Source organism: Danio rerio, chromosome 16 (genome assembly GCF_049306965.1).
Source record: "Danio rerio strain Tuebingen ecotype United States chromosome 16, GRCz12tu, whole genome shotgun sequence".
NCBI lineage: Eukaryota > Metazoa > Chordata > Actinopteri > Cypriniformes > Danionidae > Danio > Danio rerio.
The window spans coordinates 7,275,769-7,299,819 of NC_133191.1; the positions used below are offsets into that span (position 1 = coordinate 7,275,769).

The 24,051-nt window shown below is 36.5% G+C and overlaps 1 protein-coding gene across 8 annotated transcripts in view; it reads left to right on the forward strand.

Moving 5' to 3' along the window:
• The window catches only part of bbs9 (Bardet-Biedl syndrome 9), a 196,148-nt gene that overhangs the window by 32,336 nt on the left and 139,761 nt on the right, over positions 1 to 24,051 (forward strand). For 5 of the 8 annotated variants that reach the window (XM_073925781.1, XM_068214081.2, XM_073925780.1 and 2 more), the window contains exons 13-14: positions 546 to 648; positions 15,581 to 15,685. In XM_073925781.1, coding sequence (XP_073781882.1) covers positions 546 to 648; positions 15,581 to 15,685 — 208 coding nt within the window. Of the gene's footprint in view, positions 1 to 545; positions 649 to 15,580; positions 15,686 to 22,363; positions 22,379 to 24,051 lie in introns of all 8 variants that reach the window. The other 3 variants (XM_068214082.2, XM_009292057.5, XM_073925779.1) reach the window with 1 other exon arrangement.

Sequence of the window (24,051 nt, forward strand, 5' to 3'; positions counted from 1 at the left end):
TCAACCAGCCAAATTGGCTAGTGGAGGTGTCTGTCTAACCCGCCAAAACTGAAATCTACACGCATTTCAGCACGGCAAGTGTTAATGTAAAGCCCTGTATATATATATATATATATATATATATATATATATATATATATATATATATATATATATATATATATATATATATATATATATATATATATATATATATGTATGTATATATGTATGTATATATATATATATATGTATGTATATATATATATATATATATATATATATATATATATATATATATATATATATATATATATACATATATATATATATATATATATATATATATATATATATATATATATATATATATATATATATAAATATATGTGTGTGTGTGTATGTATATATATATATATATATATATATATATATATATATATATATATATATATATATATATATATATATATATATATATATATATATATATATATATATATATATATATATATATGCTTTATGATGCTGAGGTGATATGTCCTGAATATGTGATTTATTCTCAGGTTAAAATAAAGAGTCGAGCTGTGGTGCAGAACCCCAAAATGACGGTGTGTGTTCAGCCTCCTTTGGCAGTCACACAGGACCAGTTTGTGTTGGACTCTATGGGTATGACTGGCTTTCTTTTTTTGTCATACTGTAATCCTTAACAACATGTTATAATCTACCAAAAAACATGTGCTTTCTATCATTTTTTAACTCCTGAGTAATTCTAAACCGTACGTTAAAATAATCATTAGTATTTTCCATGTTTCAAATATATGGTTAGGTAATAATTTCGGTTATTTAGATTTTATTCAGTTTTTCTGGAAGAGTTGAGTATAATTAGTTACAAAGTGAGTAGCAAGTAATGTACAGTAAGTACTTATCCACTGAAAAAGTAATGTAAGGTATTACTGTTAAAGGTGCAGTAGGTGATCTGCCAAAATGCTAATCGGTTAGCATATTAGCTTTGGACGGCAGGGAGGGATTGTGTTTCAAAGCCACTCCTCTTGAAATCACAAGCGCGCCCACCACGATACGACAGCAGACAACCCAGTTCATTCGCCAGTTAAAAGTGTATGGAGTGGTTGGCCGGGTGGCGTGCAGGAATTTCACTTATTACTAAGCCACACGTACATGCTATTTCAGACTGAATATTCAGAGTAGCGGTAAACAATATCGGGAGTGCATCACAGGCCGTCATTGTTCAGAAATAACCCAATGTGAATATAAAAGCTACTTCAGCAAGCAAGCTAGACGGAATAGCGTTATTTACTGATGTTTTGTTGTTAAACTGAATAACGTTATAAATCTACATCATCGATGCTGTAAAAGCTCCCTTACGAAACTAAAAATAGTCAAATCTATCTCCCACCGTGAGATTTCAGTGGCTGAACAACACGTCTGTGCGGAACCCATTCATAACACAATACACTCTACATCAGCTCTGTGTGACTAATATAGTTTTAAAACACAACATTACCTCTCTAACAGAAATACTTCCTCCATGGTGTGGTGTCGTCCTTCCTTTAGCGTGCAAAAGTAACTCCAATACTGATCGAGGAGTTTAAAAAGTTTTAATTCAGCATTTGATTTTGCCGCAACTGACAGTCTTGCGTGCACGTGTCGTTCATCTAGAAGTGCACGCGCGGCAGACATGCACACGCTAATGGCGGATATACGTGTGCAGAGATGCACAAAAGTCCAAATCTGCATTTGTTGACTGACAATTTGAGTTACTTATCGGAATTTTGAGAGATGTCGGCCCGACTCTATTTAATTGGATGAACATTTTTTAGTTTTATGCCTTACCCAGAATATAAAAATACATATAAATACATTTAGATCATTTACTTTAATCATTACTATTAGACTGTAAAGAGACTTTCAACCAGCACAACAAAAAATGCTTCTGAAGACAATCACCTACTGGACCTTTAATTTTTTAGGTAATACTGTACTTTCCTCAAAGAAATAGTTCACACAAAAATGAAAATTTGCTCACTGTTTACTCATCCTTCACTTGTTCCAAACCTTGAAACCTTGAATTTCTTTCATCTGTTCAACACAAAACAAGATTTTTTGTAAAAAGCTTTGAACCAGTAACCATTGACTTCCATAGTAGGAAAAACAAACACTCAATGGTTAAGGTTTCCATTTTTCCTTAATCTTCTTTTGTGTTCAAAAAGACTCGAAATAGGTTTTTAACAAGGTAAATGATGACAGAATTTTCATATTTAGGTGAACTATCCCCTTAAATACTGCAAATAAATACAACAGTTTGCTATGAATCAATTTCAAGAGGCAGAAAAAAAGCCTGGTTTATACTTCTGCGTCAAGTGACCGGCGTAACCCACGGCGCATGCAACGCGAGTAGCTGTGCATTTATACTTCTGCGCGCTGTCTCTGTTGGTCTGCATTAACACTTCCGAAACGCTAGTTGGCAGTGAGGTGTTAATGTTCCTCTGTGTCGAGTTTCCTCGCTGCTGTTTTGCTTTTCCTGAACACTTTCGGGATGTACAAGTGGCTCAAACTCACTCATATTGAGGCAGGAACCGGCGGACGTGCAACAACTTTAACTATGAGGTAAACACAACACAAAACTTTCCATCCGGAGCTCCTTCACGGGACTCCACACTTGTAAGCAATCGCTCCATTGGGCTAGCGCCACTCGCGCGGCTCTCGGTTCCGCCCAGACTCGTCAGCGCTACCAAGCCGACCAATCACAGAGCTTGCGCTACGCGTTGTAATGGTACAGCGGGGGATACTCTGCATCTTAGCAGCCAATTAAAAAAATTAGTGTTTTTAGATGAGCGCTTTGTGTTTCTGCATCACAATAAAACTTTAGTGGACGCGCAGCCTTATTCCGAAATTTAGTCAGACAGTTGCGGATGGTTAAGGAATGATAAAGAACTGAGGAAGAAATAAGTTACAGACAATCGTATGGTATTTATAAAATATGGTGTCATTGCATTGAAACGCTTTCTTGTTATTATATATAGTGTTTAAAGATCTTTAAAAACTGTACTTTTACTACTTTAACCATCAAAGGCTACTAAGCACAGGGTATATGCAGGGTCTTAAAAAGTCTTCAATTTTTAAGTTTTAAGCCTTAAAAACCCTTAAATCCACTGAAATATTCACTGTAAAAATTTAGGGTTCCATACAATCCTTTTATGTTGTCCCAACCAAGGCTGTGCGAATTGGGGAAAATATCTAAGTGCAGTTTTTGTGCATAATGCGATCGTGATTTGATTTGGGATTTAATTTTGTTGTCAAGATTCAGCTCAATAATCGGTATTGTAGCTTCTTACTGCTAAAATGCAGTGTGTGTTAGTTAAAAATAGAAACTGAAAAGATACTAAACTACTCCAACATTTATTCAGATTTGGGTCCCACTTTATATTAAGTGGCCCTAACTAATAAGTACTTACACAGGAATTAATAGTTTTCTACAATGTACTTGTTGTATAAATACATGTACTTACTGTGTACTTATGCTCGATTAAATAGATGTATGTAATTACATCTGTAATTAACTTTTGTAATTACATTTGTAAATACACTGTTGACCATACCTTACACCTTAACCCACCCTTAAACCTACCCACACCACCAAAGCTGTTCATAACCCAACCTCTATCCCAACTCAAAAGCACCACAAGTGTTCCCAAATACATTATAAACACAGTAAGTACATTGTATTTATTTTTTTGATGCAAGTACATAGTAGTTAAGGACACTTAATGTAAAGTGGGACCCAGATTTGTTTTTAAATATTCAGAAACTGAACTCATTTTTCTCTGGAGCACATAAAATGACCTTTCTGTAAACAAGTTCTCAAATTAGGGAGATTATGTAGCTTATTATACAAACAAACAAATAACAATTATAAAAATACAGAACACTCAGAAACTAACATGGTCAATAAGAGGCAGTTCTGACTGGGCAGAATGAAAGTTTTCTCACTCTATTGGCTATCAAAGACTGGCACACACAGACGGCAGTCAGGCATTTGCTCTGGGCAGTGTAAATTAAATCATACATATCTATTCGATATCCCTGCCTCTTCACAATGTTTTATACACGTTTGCATCATTTCACAATGACGCGAATACATTATTACATGGAGACAGAACACTATTCGGAGGTGTCCACCATGCTGAGCAATGTATGTAAAACAACGTGAAGGCTTGTGCGGCCGCCTTTGCTTCTCTCCTGCACTTAGAAATATGATTGGCAGAATCACAAAAATGCTGAATTAAGATCGCCTAGGGCAGGGGTGTCCAAACTCTGTCCTGGAGGGCCGGTGTCCTGCAGATTTTAGCTCCAACTTGCCTCAACACACCTGCAAGGACGTTTCTAGAGAGCCTAGTAAGAGCTTGATTAGCTAGCCTAGGTGTGTCTGATTGGGGTTGGAACTAAACTTTGCTGGACACCGGCCCTTCAGGACTGAGTTTGGACACCCCTGCCCTAGGGGGTTGAGACAGGATCGTGATATTTTTACGATTTATCGTGCAGCTCTAATTATTACTGTAAGCATTTAGTTTTTAAAAAGTTTTGTTAAAAAAATGTATGTATTTAGGGTTTGTTTGTTTTGACATCTGTGGCTAATGAATTCCTAATTAAAATTAGTTTTTTGATGGGGAAAGTTCTTTTTCTGCTGGGGAATTTTAAAAAATCCTTCGCGGTAAGCGCTATGTAAGTCTGAAAGATTATTCTTTAAAAGTCCTAAATTTGACTTGGTAAAACCTGCAGAAACCCTGTAAGCAGTGACTTTGAAATGTAGGAAATTGTAGGTTGTTCGCTAATTTTGATCTCCATCGTGTAAAATGAAAAGTGTCATATAGTTTGGTGGAAACTCTGACACAGTTTTTCCAATGAGTCTTGCATAGGTCATGCCAGGAACAGCTTGTGAATGTATTCAAGTTCATTTTGACTTAAAGCAACTCTTTTTTTTTTTAAACTTTTGTTTTTTATTCGTTTTAACATAACGGAACAAACAGATCACCAGAGGCATCACATACAATTATTACATTCTTCTTATACAGTCGTTTTTATAGTACAGGTTACTCTCCCATTAGCCCCCACCCTAACCCGTCAGTAAAAGGTACTGTGTTATAAGCATAAACACCAACATAGTTTCCTTCAAGTCCATATGATTCAGTCTTTTACAATCTGTAATGTGCGGTCCAAACAAAATATTTCACATATATAATATACATATATATGTACATATATTGAAAAAAAAACAATAACAATAAAAATAAAAAATATAAATAAATATAAATAAGGGGAGGAGGGGGGTTCGCACTCATTGCAAAGCATTTCCTAGCAAGTTATATATTTTCTATATTCTTATATATAAACCATTTTGACCAATTTTTATAGCATTTATCCATGTTTAGTCTTAAAGAAAAGGTGAGTTTCTCCATTTCAAACATATTATCTACAATTGTTATCCACTCATCCTTTGTTGGTGGAATCTCTTCCAACCATTCCTTGGTTATTGCTTTTTTACTAGCAACTAATAGAAAGCAACTCTTTTTTTTTTTTTTTTGCAGAGAAAACCAGTGTTTAGGTAATCTGAGAACTTCTTTTTTTCCCCAAATTATTCCTACTTCCTCTTCCATAGCAACTGCTCTTGGCATGCAAAATGAACATTTCCCAAACAAACATCACCCTGTAGATTTTACACCATCATTTACCTGAGGCCTTTTCCGGGCTGAGTGTGATCGATTGGCCTGATGGATGATTTCTGTGAGTGTGGTCAAAAGCATACATGTCTGAAACATTCAATTTGATGCTGGCCAACCGGAAGCCAGTGTTACATCATCGTAACATTCGAGAAATGCCAAACCATGACAAGCTCTTTACTTAGATGTTTCTACTGAAAGACCTCCGTCTCGGGTTTCTCCAGACTTCCACATGTCATCCTGTCCAGCAACACAACTGCTTGAGCCATTAGAGCTTGCTTGGCAGTGTGTAATGTATACTCAGACATCACACACACACTCTCACTTACATAGCTGAGGAGAATTCTCATTCTCTGCTGGCTGCTTTCTTATGGTTTGACCATTCACACTGCATTACACACACTCAATTCATACTTTGACAGAAATAGGTAGGTATCAGATAGTTATCGCTGCTGAAATGTAAACAGTTAAACGGTGGCCATAAAAACGATCATGTATAATAATTATATACAGACTCGGAAAAAATTGTTGGTACCCTTCCACTGATGAGAGAAAAACTACAGCGAAATAACTTGAAACTGACAAAATAGTGATGAATTATATTTACTATCTGTGTACCTGTGCTACTCAAACTACTATTAATCAAGAATGATTGAACATAAACTATTAAAAATCTGATTTTGCTTTTAAATTGTGGTTCAACAGACACATTACAAAAGGCAAACAAATGAAAATTAACTGGACACCATTCATTCATTCATTTTCTTTTCGGCTTAGTCTCTATTAATCTGGGGTGGCCACAGCGGAATTAACCGCCAACTTATCCAGCATGTTTTACGCAGCGGATGCCCTTCCAGCTGCAACCCATCTCTGGGAAACATTCATACACACTCATACACTATGGACAATTTAGCCTACCCAATTCACCTGTACCGCATGTCTTTGGACTGTGGGGGAAACCGGAGCACCCGGAGGAAACCCATGCGAATGCAGGGAGAACATGCAAACTCCACACAGAAACGCCGACTGAACCAGCCGAGGCTCGAACCAGCAACCTTCTTGCTGCGAGGCGACAGCACTACCTACTGCACCTGTGCATCACCACCTGGACAAAATTACTACCAACAATTTTGTTCGCGACTGTATTTATTTTATAATTAAAATATCAACTTTTCAAAAGCATTTGTAGTCATGCTGTGCATGCACATTTTTCTTAGAGTCGAGGGAGAAAATCTCTGAGGAGGAGACTAAGGATTAAGACAGTTCTGAAGGCAAAAGAGGGTTCAACACGGTACTAGTAAGGTGTACCTAATAAAGTGGTCAGTGAGTGTATATTGCAAAAAAAAAAAAAAATCGCCATATCAAATTTTTCAGTATCATGCAGCCCTACTATACATTACCTTTAAGGTATTCATTGACTGGTGGGTAAAGGAAGTTTATTCAATTCAACTGTACCGCATGTCTTTGCACTGTGGGGAAAACCTGTGCACTCGTAGGAAACTGACCTAGCCGGGACTCAAACTAGCGACCTTCTTGCTGTGAGGAGACAGTGCTAATCACTGAATCACCGTGTCATCACCCTTGATGAATTTCATTTCAGAGAAAGATATATTAAAATGCATGTGGAATGTTGTTGTACAACCTGTTTAATATCCTGTTTTACTTGGCAAGCTAAAAACATTGCTGAGGGAAATCATGGTTTCATTTCACCACTGTAAAAATGCCTTTTGTTTGTGTTCAATACCAATCGTAAAAGTCTTTATTGAGCTCACAAAGGAAAGTAGATGCGCTTTATTGCAGGCCCGGATTGGCTAATCAGGAGGACCGGGAGAATTCCCGGTGGGCCGGTCTGTTTTTTGGCCGCGAGGGCCGGTGTCCCTAGCTCCAGAATCTATTGCTCTCAGCAGTCACACATTTTAAATTTATTTATTTATTTACTTGACCACAGTCTTCTTATTCATCATTTTACCGCAGCTCTGCTCTTTTTATCTATTTTCTCGCTGCCTCGTGATGTTGGGATTTCTTAATGGCATTAGCCATTTCCCTGCGTGTTCAATGAGAGTCAGGAGAGGTTTTCTTCAATGCAAAAGTATTAGCCATTTAATGAATACAATTGAATAATTCAATAGATACAGAGCTCCGGGTTGGAGGTGTCCCTCACGTATGTTCAGGCCATCTTCAACAACAACTCTTTCCTTCCAACCACTTTTATACACATGTGTAAACAACTGGTGTTCTAGGAATTGGCCGGGTGTGGTCCTTTACGTTCTGTATTATCTGGCCCTGGCACCACAGACCCTGGCCCCTCTTGACGTACATACATGAACATGACACAGCTAAATTACATACATAAACATGACACAACTATATAACATACATGGGCATAACACAGCTACATTCATAGAAAGAAATGAAAGAGCTACAATTAATAAGTAATACATTTCTAACAGTGACTAGTGGTTAGCACGTTAGGTTACGACACCACCGATCCGGGTTTGATCCTCGCCTGAGTAATTTATTTTTTTCATTTTTATTAAGACATAATACTGTTAGGGTTGTTGAACCTTTGAAGTTCTAAAGCAGGTGTTTTCTCAAAAAAAAAAAGACGTGTTAGTGTAATTAGAAACTGAAGTGGAAATGACCTTATTTTAATATAGTCAGTCGTGAACTGAGGTGGGCCGGTCTGAGGCTTGAAACTCCAGGGCTGAAAAGGAGTCCCACTCCTGCCCTGCTTTATTGCATTTGTGGGTTGTTGATTGAAGCGTCTTGCACTCATTTGTGTCTCTTGTTCAGACTACTGATCTAAAATAAGCTGATCAACACAGTTCTTCAGTTTTTTGGGGGACACCTTGATTGTTTTATGTTCAATCCACTTAAATTTGCAAACAGCATGAAGGCATTATGTGGATCCCAGTATTTTATTTTACAGTGTGTTCTTATTGTTTTTAACCTAGCAAACTCTCTTCAGTCAGCTCAGGAATGTAAATACAGGAGACCGCATGATAGGGCTGCTGAAGAAGAGGATATTTCCTTTTCCTTCCGTCTCTTTGCAGTTCTATCCATGTGCTTTTGTTGTGATGGGCTGCTCTTTGTTAGTCCCAGATGAGCCAACTCATTCAGCCAGAGTTCTGTAGTCTTTCCAAACCCACAGTCAATATTTGGAGAAGGTTTAACTGTAAAGTATGCGGTTTCTTTTTTTTGTGTGACTTGTCATTTTCTTTACAAATTGCTTCTAGCTTTGTTTTGTGATCCGGTGCAACCACAGAAACACTCTAAAGTATAAAAACGGATTGCACATGCTAATAATGGGTCATATAATGAGTGTGTTTTCATTATGCTACTGAATTGTTTTTATTAACACTTTTCAGTATATAAAATCAACATTTTTCTTATCTTAGGTGTGCCAGCTTATCACAATGCATTCTGGGATTGGCTTGAACAAGTTTTGTGCTTGTACAGTATATGATGCTGTTAATTAGGGCCTCTATCTCACAGATTTTAGAAAAAAATGAGATTATAAATTTCATTTTGATTGTGATTTAGTCTTAAAGTTGAATTAAAGGGTTAGTTCACCAACAAATTACACTGCTCAGCATAATTGTGTACACTCCATTTTGACAATGAATATTTTTATTCATTTCTCAGTGAATATAGGCAATGTATGTTGGTGTGTTTGAATAAAACAGATTTATTAAACAGATATATTTATTAAAATAATATTTTAGTCACCAAACATATTTAGAAATTGAAAGATAATACAATTAAATTCAAGCAAAATATTGCAAAATAAATCACAACCTACTAAATTTTAGCTAAATTTTTATATATTTTTTTGCTTTTCTTGTTTTTCCCTCGTTTTAAAATTTGTATTTAATGTTTTTCTTTAACATATAAATTTGGGTGTACGAGTTTTGGACCATTTTCCTGCGTTATTTTGTTTAAAAAGCTCCAGTATTGGTTTCAGTACTGACTAATCTAATGTTTATGCACTTATATAATATTGTATAGCTTCCTGTTAAAAAATTATAAAGATAGATTTTTGAGGGGTAAATTTATAAATGTTGAGAACTGCACATTCTTTTATCATTTACTCACTCTTATTTTGATCCAAAAATCAAAAGATTTTAGTTTTTTCAAATAAGCCTGAAAGATTTCTGAAACTATTCCCAAGAGTATTGTGCCTCAAAATGTTCAGAAAAACTGTTGATTACTAATTAATTTAATGTATGGGATTTCAGTGGTGTAACAAAATGAAATAAATAAAATAAAATAGAATTTAGACCATAAATTATACATTAAAATGAAAAAAAAAAAAAAAAAAAAAAAAATATATATATATATATATATATATATATATATATATATATATATATATACATTTAATATTTAATCACATAATTAATAATACTAATTAATTATTAATTATAAATGATATATAAAGATTATTAATCAAATTAAATTATAAAATACGTTATAAATTCAGTCACACTTTTATTTTTTTTCTATTTTATTATTATTTTTTATTTAATTTAATATTAAACTTTTAATTAAATTTAATGTTTTATAATTTACATGCTAGAATCATGCTAATATCATGCTTATTCATGCTAGAATCATATTAACAACATATTAATACATGCTAGAATTATGCTAAGAACATGCTAATTCATGATAGAAACATGCTAACAACCTGCTAATTCATGCCAGAATCATGCTAACATGCTAATTCATGATAGAATCATGCTAACAACATGCTAGTTCATGCTAGAAACATGCTAACAACATGCTAATTCATGCTAGACTGGCTTGTTTTAGTCTTTACAGTGGTTACATTGTTGACTGCAGGGATCTTAAACATTCTTTTAGCCAATCTGATACTTTTTCAAACTAAATAAACTTCTTCTATCAGGCCTTTTCAAGCCACCATTAAGTTTGTCCTCAAACTTTATTATCTAGTTTAATTGAATGTTTTATAATTTATAGTTTTGATTTAATTTATTTAAATTTAATTTGTCTTCATGTTTCTCCCCTCAATTTAAGGATCTGAAAACATGGAATAGTTTCTATTGACCTATTGTCAAATTCTGTAAACAAATTCTCTAAATAAAATACTCATATTTAAAATATTTAATAGACATGATCAGTTTATAAAATACAATTTACTCAAACACATACCTATTAATTAATAGAGAACTGATAATAACTTTAAAGTGATCTCTTTTCTCTGTATGTGGAAGTTTAGGTATTCTCTCATTAGTTGTGTGTGTGTGTGTGTGTGTGTGTGTGTATTTGGCACAGACCAAGCTTTTAGATCACTTCATAAAATAGTAATCAAACCCAACGTTTTAGAGCCCGAAGCGTTTGCACAAGCATAATTGTAATAGAAGAGCAGAATTCTCATCGGTTTCCTTAAAAAGATCTTCATTTGTTCATAATATGAAGAAAGCATTTTGGATTTAGAGCAAAACAAGGGCTTTAAATGATGACAGATGCTTCATTTTTTGGGGTGAACTAAGCCTGGATTAGATGCATTAAATATATAACAGCAGAACTGCGGAAACGCGCCCAATGGGACTGCTAAGCATTGGTCTAATTAGGAGTGTTTGTTTCTCGGATCACCAGCACATGATCGTATATATCTCTTGTGTGTTTGGAGTGGCGCTCAGTGTGTGTTCAGTTTGGAAACTCCATGTGTCTTCTTCATCAAGTTCAGCTGTGACTGACAGATCACTCTTAACCTCCTCAGCTGTGATGGACACGTCAGATGCTGTTGAGATCTGAGTGCCACATCCTTCAGTCTTAAGCCACTTCAAGACTATCGTAATTAAGAGGATAGTTAGTCCAAAAATTATAATACACAGTTCATTTACTCACCCTCAGGCCACAATCAGACTTTTTTCTTCTTTTAGTAGAACATCAAAGATGATTTTTAGCTGAATCTGTTGTGATTTGTATAATGGACGTCAATGGTTACCCATTTTGAGAATAAAAATAAACTCATGCAAACAAGTTCAAATTGATCCCTGTCGCTCTTAAGGATACATTGGGGTTTTTATAAAGCCAAACGATCTGTCTTGTGCAAGAAAATTAAGGTTTACAACATTTTTCAAATTATCTTCCTTTCTTTTCAACAGAAATAACAAACAAAAAAATCATAGTAGTAGTCTAGTCGTAGTAGACGTAGTCGTAATAGTTGTCAGTCATTGTCTTTAGAGTAGTAGAAGTAGTCGTAGTAGTTATAGTCGTAGTCACCGTTGTAGTAATATTAGTAGTAAAATTTGCTGTAGTCGAGGTAGTAGTTGTTGTAGTCGTAGCTGTATTAGTAGTGTAGTAGTAGTAGTAGTCGTAATCGTAGTAGTCGTCACAGTAGTAGTCTAGTCGTAGTATAGTAATAGTAGTAGTCATAGTCGTAGTCATTGTACTTATAGTAGTAGTAGTAGTCATAGTCGTAGTCATCGTTGTAGTAGTAGTAGTCGTAATAGTAGTAGTAGTCGTAGGCGTTGTTGTAGTAGTCGTAGGCATAATAGTAGTCGTATTAGTGATCGTAGTAGTCGTAGTCGTAATAGTGGTTGTAGTCATCGTTGTAGTAGTCGCCATAGTTCTAGTAGTTGTTGTCGTGGTCGTAGTAGTTGTAGTCATACTCGTAGTAGTAGTAGTAGTTGTCGTTGTTGTAGTAGTCGTCATCATAGTAGTCATCATAGTAGTAGTTTAGTCATCGTAGTAGTAGTCATAGTCGTCCTTAGTAGTAGTAGTGGTTGTCATAGTAGTCAAAGTCGTTGTCATCGTTGTAGTAGTAGTAGTCGTCGTTGTAGTAGTCGTAGTTGTAATAGTAGTGATCGTAGTAGAAGTAGTCTTAGTCCTGTTCATAGTAATAGTCGTAGTAGTGGTCGTAGTCATCGTTGTAGTAGTCGTTGTCATTGTAGTTGTAGTCATACTCGTAGTAGTGGTTGTCGTTGTCGTCGTCATTGTAGTATAGAATCAGACTCCCAATAGTACATGCACTAAAATCAGATTTGGCCTGACATTTTAAAACTTTAACTGTTATTTGGTCTTTTGACAAGTTATTAAGATCTTAATCTGACACTAAACTTTGAGCGCGACCTCAGCTTAACAGATCAAAAGTGAGTGTAAGTGCTGAGAGGGCAGAACTTCTACATGCCCTACAGGTCAGAGACCCTTAGAAGAGCCCGCTGTAATCTCCACAGCTCACACTCACCGTGCGTCTAGCTGCTTTTGTCAAAGGAATTCTTCTCTAAGTGCTTTTGTGCTGTGTGTGTTCTGCATTGCGGGTGTTTCTAATGCGCCTCTTAAATTCCAGGGGTGGGCTACTGTCAGCGCAGGTCAAGTGAGGTCAGCACAAATGGCCTTAATTTAACCACCTAGAAGCTAGACGGTTAAAAGTAAAAAGAGGGGGAGGTCATGCTTTCTGCCAACTCAAACTGACGCCAACATCATGGTGGCTGGACTTGTGTGTCGTTCACTGGATGAGAGAGAGAGAGAGCCTGATGGTCTAGTGTTTGCCCACGGCAGTGAGACGGAAAGGTTAAAAGCCTGCCCTCACAGAGAGAAAGAGAGAGAGAGAGAGAGAGAGAGAGAGAGAGAGCTTTTAGAAGCCAACAGAAAGTGCTGTGGCCCGATGAGCTGATAGTAGCACAGACAGAGGGAGTGTGTGAGTGACAGGAGGACAGACGTGGTGTGTTCCGGGAGGGGGTTTGTGTGTGTGTGTGTTCTGGGGGGGCCAGACACTTAATCTAAGTGCTCAGCAATCAGGCATTACTGCGGTTCAGTCACCTGTGTGAATGCGACTCACTGTGGACACACAAAACACTAAAGCTGAAGCAGATCACCTTACTAGAGACTTAGAGATAACACATAAAAACAAAGCTGCATATTAAGCTGTCTTGTTAACTGTGGTAAAACCACTCTAGTGGAATGTGTGTAGTGTATTTTATTAGCAGAGCTGATCTATTAGTGGAAATAAAATTGGGTCTCATTTACCAATATCTTCTATAGAGTTTTTGTGGTTACACTTTACAATATGGGCATTAATATTCATAACCAGTTAAACTCTGGATGTCATCGACTTTCGCTTTAAGATTTAAAGGGCTAGCATTACACCAGACCCCCGTAAGTGGTTTTGTTTGAAAGTGTAGAATCTATATTTTATGCAAATATGCTTCACTTCGGTTTTTATGCTATTGTACAATAGTTATTTATACCTAAATACACAGTATTTTGGATACCCGAGCTGGGTATTGAACATTGGTTCATTTTCATATGGTTCATATATGACATATGTACAAGTTATAGCTCAAATGAAAGCTCTTGTCGGTGCTCATACAGTTCTAACATTCCTTTTACTGAATTATAATCACATATCAAACAGTTGCCGAATGAATCACAGTGTTTCACAAGTGAAAACAATACACCGCACCAAGAACAAAGAGCAACAATGTAACAATTTTAATCTCTGTTTCAGAAAAAATGATTCACAGGTGTGAAAGCACTCTTATTCATAATGAATCATTGTATATATATATATGTATATATATATATATATATATATATATATATATATATATATATATATATATATATATATATATATATATATATATATATATATATATATATTTATTTATTTATTTATATATATATAAATATAGGCAAATGTTTAGCAACAACAAATCTCATTTAAAAGATTAGAAGTTTAAAAAGGATCTTAAAATGTATAAGTATATTGAGATATAAAATCTCACATGTATACTACCTGACAAAAGTCTTGTCGTTGATCTCAGTTGTAAGAGCAACAAATAATATCTTGACTTTGGAGAAGTGGCAGACGGTGGATTTTTCCATGAATCATCTGTTGAACTGCACAAATTCTGCAGAAGACCCATTGAAACCCACATGGAGACAAGATTCAGATTCCCAAAGAAATCGGTCAAGTTTGGTGATGGAAAAATCATGGTTTGGGGTTGTGTATCAGTATGGGGTGTGCGAGGGATCTGCATAGCAACAGCCTGAGGTATCGAGACATTTGTGCTGCCCATTACATTACAAACCACAGGAGAGGGCAAATTCTTCAGCAGGATAGCGCTCCTTCTCATACTTCACCCTTCACATCAAAGTTCCTGAAAGCAAAGAAGGTCATGTGCTTCAGGGTTGGCCAGCCAGTCACCAAATATGAACATTATTAAATATGTCGGGAGTAAGATGAAGGAGGAGGCATTGAAGATGAATCCAAAGAAACTCTGGGAGTTCCTGCAAGAACGCTTTCTTTGCCATTCCAGATGACTTTATTAATAAGTTATTTGAGTCACTGTGGGAGTCCTACACAATATTAATTATTTTTCCACTGCAGCATGACTTTATATTCTCTACTGTACATTATTTCTGTTAAGTAACAACACTTTTGTCTAAGCAAAGTCAGACCTTACTGTCCTAAGTAAATAATTAAAAATCAAGGCATGATCATATTTTATTTTGGTAAAATAAGTGTAATCTAGAGGCATTTACCTTTCATATAGACCACTTCTGATACCAAATGATCAATTAGAAGTCAAGTTATTATTTGTTGCTCCTAAAACTTGGATAGGCGACACTACTTTTGTCAGGTAATGTATGTTTAAATGAACCCAAAAATCTAAAGTGACTAAGCAATAATATTCACTCAATAATACAATGTGAAATGTTTTTGACTCTTTTTTTTTTTAAAGTAAAATGAACCCCTAATCTGAATAATCCAATGCAGTTTGTATCAATTTGCCACACTAATAAAAAGATGTAATATTTATGTTGCACAACCCACATAATGACAAGCCTTTCTAAACATCCAGTGTGTTTGTGTGTGTGTTTGACAGGCAGTGGCAGTGAGTTAGTGGTGAGCTTCTCAGCGTTTCTGAACGGCCTCTATCCTCCAGCGGATATGAGCGGAGACATCGCCGTGTCCTACAGCTCAGCTACAGGTACGAGCTCCTCATCAACACTCCCACGCTCTGTTTGTCTGAGCTCTGGAACACATTACCCTCTTTCCTCACGTCTTTAAGCCCTTTTACTCATTTCAAGATGTCTGGACGTTTGCCAGAGCAGAAAAAAGCAGCAGAAAGGCTGCGTTTGTGCTGGCGTTTCTCTTGGATGGTGTGTCTGTGTTGGCAGAGACCGCTGGAAAACTTCTTGAAAATATCCGGGAGTTTCCCTTTTCTCTGGTTCTCCTTTTCTTTCTGTCCGTCTGAAAATAGTGAGTCTGTTTAACGCATTAGATCACAGGTAGGAGCGCACATACACACACACACACACACACACACAGAAGTTACTCTAGGTATACCAGGACATACCATAGACTCTTAATGTTTTTATAGGAAGCTAATTTTACTGACCAAAGACTAATCCAAACCCTAATGCCATAAGAAAGCACAGGAACGTTTCCAATTTCAATGGAACAGTTTTGTCTCCAAAATTGATCAATGCAGTGTGGAATATACAGTTGGTTTCTACATCCAAACAGTGTGAGTGTTCACTAGAATATTCTAGAACGGTATAAAAATGATGACCTTTTAAAATGAAACACAGACATACATACTACTCAGACTTGGGGAAACCCCACTTACTCCATTGGGTATAATGGCACTCCGTTTATTTTCCTCTTTCCATTCATCTCCTTCTCTTTAATGCTGGGAATTTGTCTCTGCAATAACAGGCGCTCGGGATATGGGGCTCTAAAGGGATAGCACACACAAAAATGCAATTGTGTTATTTTACTCTTATGCCAGCCAACTAAATAAAACATTAAGTAGGATTTTGACCGCAATACCCGTGGCTTCATATGATCTGTTGAGGTTTTATGAAGTGATGCAATCAGTTGTCCAACCAATTGAACATTATTTACTGTTGGTAATTGTAGATTAAAACAATAATATTGTATATAATGTTTAGCCATCATTGCGTAGGGATATGAGTATCTTTAAGATTATTTCTATATGGGTAGATATTCTGATACCACTTATCAACACTGGTTCTCATCAATACAGTTTGATGCAAAAGTCTGTTTAACAAGTGGAAAAATGTTTACAATTGGTACAGGGTCCAACGCTAAGGATTTTTTCTTCTAGCCCGATCGGGCCAGTGGTTCAGATTTTTCAACCCAGGCTAATTCTGGAAACGTAGCCCGCAGACGTTTCTGGAGACCCTGAAATACGTCCCGGGAGGTACGTATTTGTGTAGTTTTTTTTTCGCGTATCCGTGAGAGGCCACTGTGTGCGCTTTTTTGCGTCTCGACTGCCTTTCGCGAGTGCGCTGTTCTTGTGTAAAAAGCCGCTGGAGGCCGCTGTCGAGCAACCGTCTATCCGACTGACCGAATGACTGAACGATTGACTGGGCCGCCAGCCAATCGGCTGACACAGCCACCCTCCTCCTCCTTCTTTCCTAAACCCAAGCGACGATTTACAAAAAAAAATTACAATGAAAAAGAAAAGCCCTCGTCCGATTTTGACCCTGTTTTCGGATTTCGCCGCATTCTGGCCCCGTTACGAACTCGTTCGCTTTGTTTTTGGATTTTGTTTTTTGTCTTACCTGATTTCTGTAACCGCTCTTCCCCGAACTCGAACCTGGTCATCGAACACGGCTGGCTCCTCCTCCTCCTCCTCCGGGCCTCCACTCCGCCGATGTAACATGACAAGCTAACCGGACAAACTGGTTGCGGCGGGAAAACCCTCAACCCGGAGGAATTGAGCCGTCAGCCCAGCCGGCGAGCACGAAGAGGAGCGCCATCACACCGCCCTGTAGCGTTCGCTTGAAGAAAACGTAATGCAGCCATACATACCTCCAGCCACGTAAATCGCAGTCTACAGAAACGTCCGTGGGGCTACGTTTTCAGAATGAGCTTGGGTTGAGATTTTTACCCTGCCAAAATTGTCACTGTACCCACCAAACAAAAGATGTTAATAGCTTTTTCTTAGCCACATACAATATTTTAAATAATTTTTCAAAAGCCAAACATAATTGAGTTTGGGGTCAGTTTTATTCTTTTTTTTTTCATGTTTTTTTTTATGAAAATTATTCAGTTCATTAAGTTCATTAAATGTAAAAGTTTTAAAAAATTTATTACAATTTTAAATAATTGCTTTCTTATCGTACGCAGTTTCAAATAAAATTCCAGACATTATTGCTTTTATTACTATTACCATTAATAATAATAACAATAACAATTAATATTAGAGTGATTTCTGAAGGATCATGTGACTCTGAAGACTGGAGTAATCAAGCTGAAATCTCATCTTTAAAATCACTGGAATACATTATTAAATTAAATGATAAGCTGTTTTAAATAGTTATTTTATAGTGCAACAGCATATCACAATTTTACAATTTGCTGAAGAATAATTGGCTCAAATGGCATTGGATGGGTTAAAAGAACCAAAACAAATACAGATGTTCCGGCACAGAAAACACATTTTCAAAGCAGAATATCTGACTTCAGCCTTGTTTTGCAGGTAAAGAAGAATGTTCACTTTGCATGTTTGTTAAATATCTGCAAACATGTTATAGTATTCGCTTTAGAAGAGTCAAAAACTTACATACAGCACCTTTATAAAGTAATGACATGCACAGATAAGCACATTTTGGATTTTTACAATGCAAACGCAGTGCTCTCAGGTCGCTCTTCTGATGTTTAAATCCATCCCGGAGATTTTGTGTGTGTGTCGTAAAAGTGCGTGCGGCTCAGATGGAGCAGTATTTGTGTAGTAACAGCAGGAATAGCTCTTGAGAACATGTGGAATGCAGAGCGTGTTTTTGGGAGTGTGGTTTAGATGACTGATGTAGCCACCGCTTAAAGTGCCTTTTCTGGGCAGTAATGGCTGTTCCTCTCTTTAAGTAAACAGAGCCGTCGCTGCTGACATGGACGATGAGGTTAGCTGGTTAGGGTGCGTTTTTTTGCTGATGTTTACACAGAGATAACTTGAGCTTTACGTAAATGGAGCGGGAACTCTGAAGGGAGACTAATGCCACATTTAGACCTGGAAGCTGAGGTGTATCTCAAACACTTCCAGCTTATAGCTCATATTTCATAAAGTGCGCAGATGCAGTCAGTGGAATAACTACTGTGGGTTTGGTAAAAGCTTTTCGGTCGGGTCTCATGAAACACCTCAGGGTCACGTTTCACTTTAAAATCAACAGGGACAAAAAAGGATGTATAAAAACATATGCATTTCTGAAGGATTGTGTGACATTGTAGAACTGGAGTGATGTTAAATGCTGAAAATTCAGCTTTAAGTTTAAATAGAGACCGGTTCTTTAAAATTGCAATACAGTGGAAAGCACTGTCGCCTCTCAGCAAGAAGGTCACTGGTTCGAGTCCTGGCTGGGCCAGTTATCGTTTCTGTGTGGAGTTTGCATGTTCTCCCTGTGTTCACGTGAGTTTCATCCGGGTGCTCCGATTTCCCCCCTGTGTCCAAAGACGTGTACTATGGATCAGGGATCACCAAACTTGTTTCTGGAGGGCCGGTGTCCTGCAGATTTTAGCTCCAGCCCAAATCAAACACACCTGAAGAAGCTAATCAAGGTCTTAATGGGTATACTTGAAACACCCAGGCAGGTGTGTTGAGGCAAGTTGGAGCTAAACCCTGCAGGGCACCGGACCTCCAGGAACAAGATTGGTGACCCCTGCTATAGGGAAACTAAATAAGCTAAATTTGCCGTAGTGTATAAGTATGTGTGAATGTGCATGGGTATTTCCCAGTACTGGGTTGCAGCTGGAAGAGCATCCGCTGTGTAAAACATATGCTGGATAAGTTGGTGGTTTATTCCGCTGTGGCGACCCCTGATAAATAACAGACTAAGCTGAAGGAAAATGAATCAATTTCTGTATGATACAGTTTTTTTTAACTGGGTTTGATATGAAATAAATGCAGGTTTAGTGACTTCTTTTCAAAACAACACAACTTGAAATTGTTCATTTTGTGTATTTACTTTCTCTTTTTTGGCTTTTTATCCTTTTAGTTTAAGGGTGCTTTCACACCTGTGAATCGATTCAGTTGTTCCGAAACAGAGATTAAAATTGTTACATTGTTGCTCTTTGCTCTTGGAGCGGTTCGCTTTCACATTGCAAAGTTTCTAATCGGACCAAAAGAGCTAAAACAAGTCACGTGCGAGTAAACTCTCCTTACATTGGTCAGAGTGTCAGGGTTTATTTTGCAGCGTCCCGCTCAGCTGTCAGGAGAGGTGGTGGTTTGGTGGTGATTGACAGGGTGCAAGCGCGTGACATGTCTGAGGAGAGATGCGGTGGGGAGGGGTGAGAAGGGTGCGCGACGATGCCTATTTGAGGGCTGGGAGAGAGACGCGAGATTACCGGGAGATCATCACTCGTTTGCGGGCATCCGGAGACTCGCGAAACTTCCCGCCCTACTCATAATTCTCTCTTCATATAGCCGTAAGCTTATTACATATCCATAAAACACTGTGATATAACCGCGCTCGGATCGTTTGCTTTCTCACTGCAATCGAATCGCTCCAGGGTTCGTTTCAATCGAGCCGAGACCACCTCATTCAAGCGATCTCAGAGCGATTACTTTGGCGCGGAACAGAGCGCGATTGCCCTGTTCACATATGCCAAACGAACCGCGCTAACTGGGCAAACGAGACACAATCCGAAAAAAAAGTGTAGGTGTGAAAGCACCCTAACTCTGTTTTATTGATGCATATTAGTCAGAGAGTTACAGTATTAAATACACAAAAGAAAATCATCGATTGTTCCAATAATAATAATTCCTTACATTTATATAGCGCTTTTCTGGACACTTAAAGCAGTTTACACATTTTTGGGGGGGATCTCCTCATCCATCACCAGTGTGCAGCACCCACTTGGATGACGCAACGGCAGCCATATTGTGCCAGACAGCACACCACACACCAGCTGATTGGTGGAGTGATGAAGCCAATTATAATATGGGGATGCTTAGGAGGCCATGATGGACAGAGGCCAGTGGGCAAATTAGGCCAGGATGCCAGGGTAAATCCTAAGCTTTTCACTCATCATAGCACACGTGCTGCTGCTGATGTGACAATAAAAGTGATTTGATTTCATTTGATACTCTTTTCGAAGGACATCCTGGGATTTGTAACGACCACAGTTTAACGTCTCATCCGAAAGACGGCGCTGACTGAGCAGTATAGAGTCCTTGTCACTATACTGGGGCATTAGGACCCACACAAACCGCAGGTTAAGAGCCTCCTGCTGGCCTCACTAACACCACTTCCGGTCGATTACCGACACATATTAGTTCATACAGCAATACTGGAAAAAAAATTTAAATGCAAATTTGCAACAGGTACTGCAGTAGAAAATAAAAAATAAATAAGAAAAAAGGAAGAAAAAAATAACATGCTAAATTTTTCTGTGCTCTCGAATTCATAACAAAGCCAGGGGCAGGGACAATAGATCAGCTATAGTTTTTATTGTTTTTAATCATTATTATTATTTATTATTATTGTTATTATTATTATTATTAGTAGTATTAGTAAGCTTTATTTATTATTATGTTAATTATGTTTTATTTATTTATTTTTTTCTTCAATTTTTAGATGTGAGAGGAAGGGTTGCCAAATAGTGTCAAATTTATCAGTATTACCGTAAACTCTATACCTAATCTTTTTTATTTGCGTTTTATACTTTTATGCTCTTTTAAGGAGGGATACAATTCAAATTATAATTATTTTTCAAATATTTTCCAATTGATGTTTATATTATTTCAATTATCAAGTTTAATTATATTATTTTAATTACTGCTTTTTCATCTGGAGAATGTCATTTTTTATTTTAGTTAATTTTTAAGGTCAATATTAGCTCTTTTGAACCTTTTAAGCCTATGAATTGATCCTTTGAATTGTACTTTAAGATGAATAACTCCTCATAATATAGTTCATAAAACTATTATGTTATAAATGTGTGGAAAAAAATTCTCATAAACATGCAGATATTTGGAAAATGATTCAAATTTCACATTAGGGCTGATCATTTTAGGGGAATTTGGATAAACTGTACATCAATACTAAGCAATACACTATAAAAGTGGATTGTTTATTCAATTATTTGACATGTTTTTTCTGTGGTTTGTTTTTATTCAAGTATTTTTATTTTTTGAATTCAAGTCAGAATGATTATAACCATATATAGACACATATTTAACAAAAATTTACAAATGCCTATTCTGTTAAATATTTGTATATTTGGGGAATATTTATTCAGACTTTAATCATTTAAAAAATATAAATATTTTTTTATTTATTCATTGTTAATGGAAAGCAAATTGTGTGAGTTCATATCTTCTGTGGTTCTGACCCAAACTAATAAAATACTCAAATATTTGTACAATAAAATATAATTTTTTTTTGTGTTTTTTTTTTTTTTTTGTTAATGGAAAGTGAATTGTGTGAGTCTCTTATATATGCTGATAAATGTATTCATGTGTCAAGCATTGCTTTTGATTATAGCTGGTAGCTTTATGAAACTACTGTGACTTTTTTTTCTGTCCTTTCAATCAAACTGTCTTATTCTCTGCATTGTGATGGATGTGTGCATGTGCATGTACATGTTCAAAGCAAATGTTAAGTATTCTGTTCTTTTCTTTTCTTGCTGCCACCTTTGTCAGAGCTCAACCCTTCAGGTGAGTGACAGAAATGAATCTAATGTCATCAAAAGGACTGCATATGTGTTTGCTTACGGGTCAAACATGATCATTTTAACAGCAGAAAAAAACAAAAAACGTTTTTTTACCTTGAAATTTGGGGACTTTTTCTAAAATTACCCCAACATAAAAAAAATGACAGCGCACAATAAGAATCTGCTGCTTTACCTTTTATTTTCTTTTTCAAACTTTCTTTATTGTTTTCTTTTCTAATCATTCAAACACTCGTAGACATCATTCACACATTCGTAGAACAATTGACATACAATAAAACATACAATATACAAACAATACATACAGAAGTAAAATAGTAAAAATACAATAATAAAAATTAAAAACAAAATAAGTTCAAATTGTTCAAATAAATACAAAAAAAGAATAAATAAAACTAAAAGCAAAATACTGACCATCAATTTTAATCAAATTAGTCTAATCCTCTTCAATTGAACTATTTCCTGCACAATTTATGTCTTTAAAATAATCCATAAAAGGGGCGATGCAGTGCTGTCGCCTCTCTCTTTGTGGAGTTTGCATGTTCTCCCTGCATTCGCGTGGGTTTCCTCCGGGTGCTCCAGTTTCCCCCACAGTCCAAAGACATGCGGTACAGGTGAATTGGGTAGGCTAAATTGTCAGTAGTGTATGAGTGTTTGTGTGTGTGTGTGTGTGTGTGTGTGTGTGTGTGTGTGTGTGTGTGTGTGTGTGTAAATGAGTGTGTGTGGATGTTTCCCAGAGATGGGTTGCGGCTGGAAGGGCAACCGCTGCGTTAATCGTACTGGATAAGTTGCCGGTTCATTCTGCTGTGGTGACCCCGGATTAATAAAGGGACTAAGCTAACAAGACAATTAATGAATGAATGAATGAATGAATAACCAATAAAAGGTTGCCAGATTGTTTACAATTTGTCGTCTTTCTTTTTTAGGAGGAATCTGATTTTCCTCGGTTCCAAATGTTTCATTACATCCCTCATTAGATGTATGAGCAGCTTTCTGTTTCCTGTTTAATTATATGAACTTCCGTCTGTGCTGCTTTAACTTTTATACTACTGTCTTGCTAAAACTTTACACTTACAGTTGAAGTTAAAGTTATTAACCCAAACAATGTTTAACAGAGCAAAACATTTCTGACTGTATTTCCGATAATATTTTTTCTTATGGAGAAAGTTGTTTTATTGTGGCTAAAATAAAAACCGTTTTTAATAATTTATGAAACATTTTAAGGTCAATATTATTAGCTCCTTATAAGCTATATATATTTTTTTATTGTCTACAGAACAAGCCATCATTATACATTGCTTGCCTTTAAATGTCACTATACTGGTGTCTTGAAAAATATCTAGTATAATAGTATGTTCTGTCATCATGCCAACTATAAAAGAAATCAGTTATTAAAACTATTATGTTTAGAAATGTGTTGAAAAAATCTTCTCTCCATTTTACGGGAAAGAAACATACAGGGAGGGGGGGTTCGGGCTAAAATTTCAGGAAGGCTAATAATTCTCACTTTAACTGTATGAAGGCACTTTTAGCATTAGAAATTACACCCTTTACTTCAGTTGGAAATGACTGATGGAAAAACGCTAGACATTCACAGCATTTGTGATGAAGATGAGGCTGTTTCTTCATGCAAATAGATTTGAGGATTGAAAATAGATG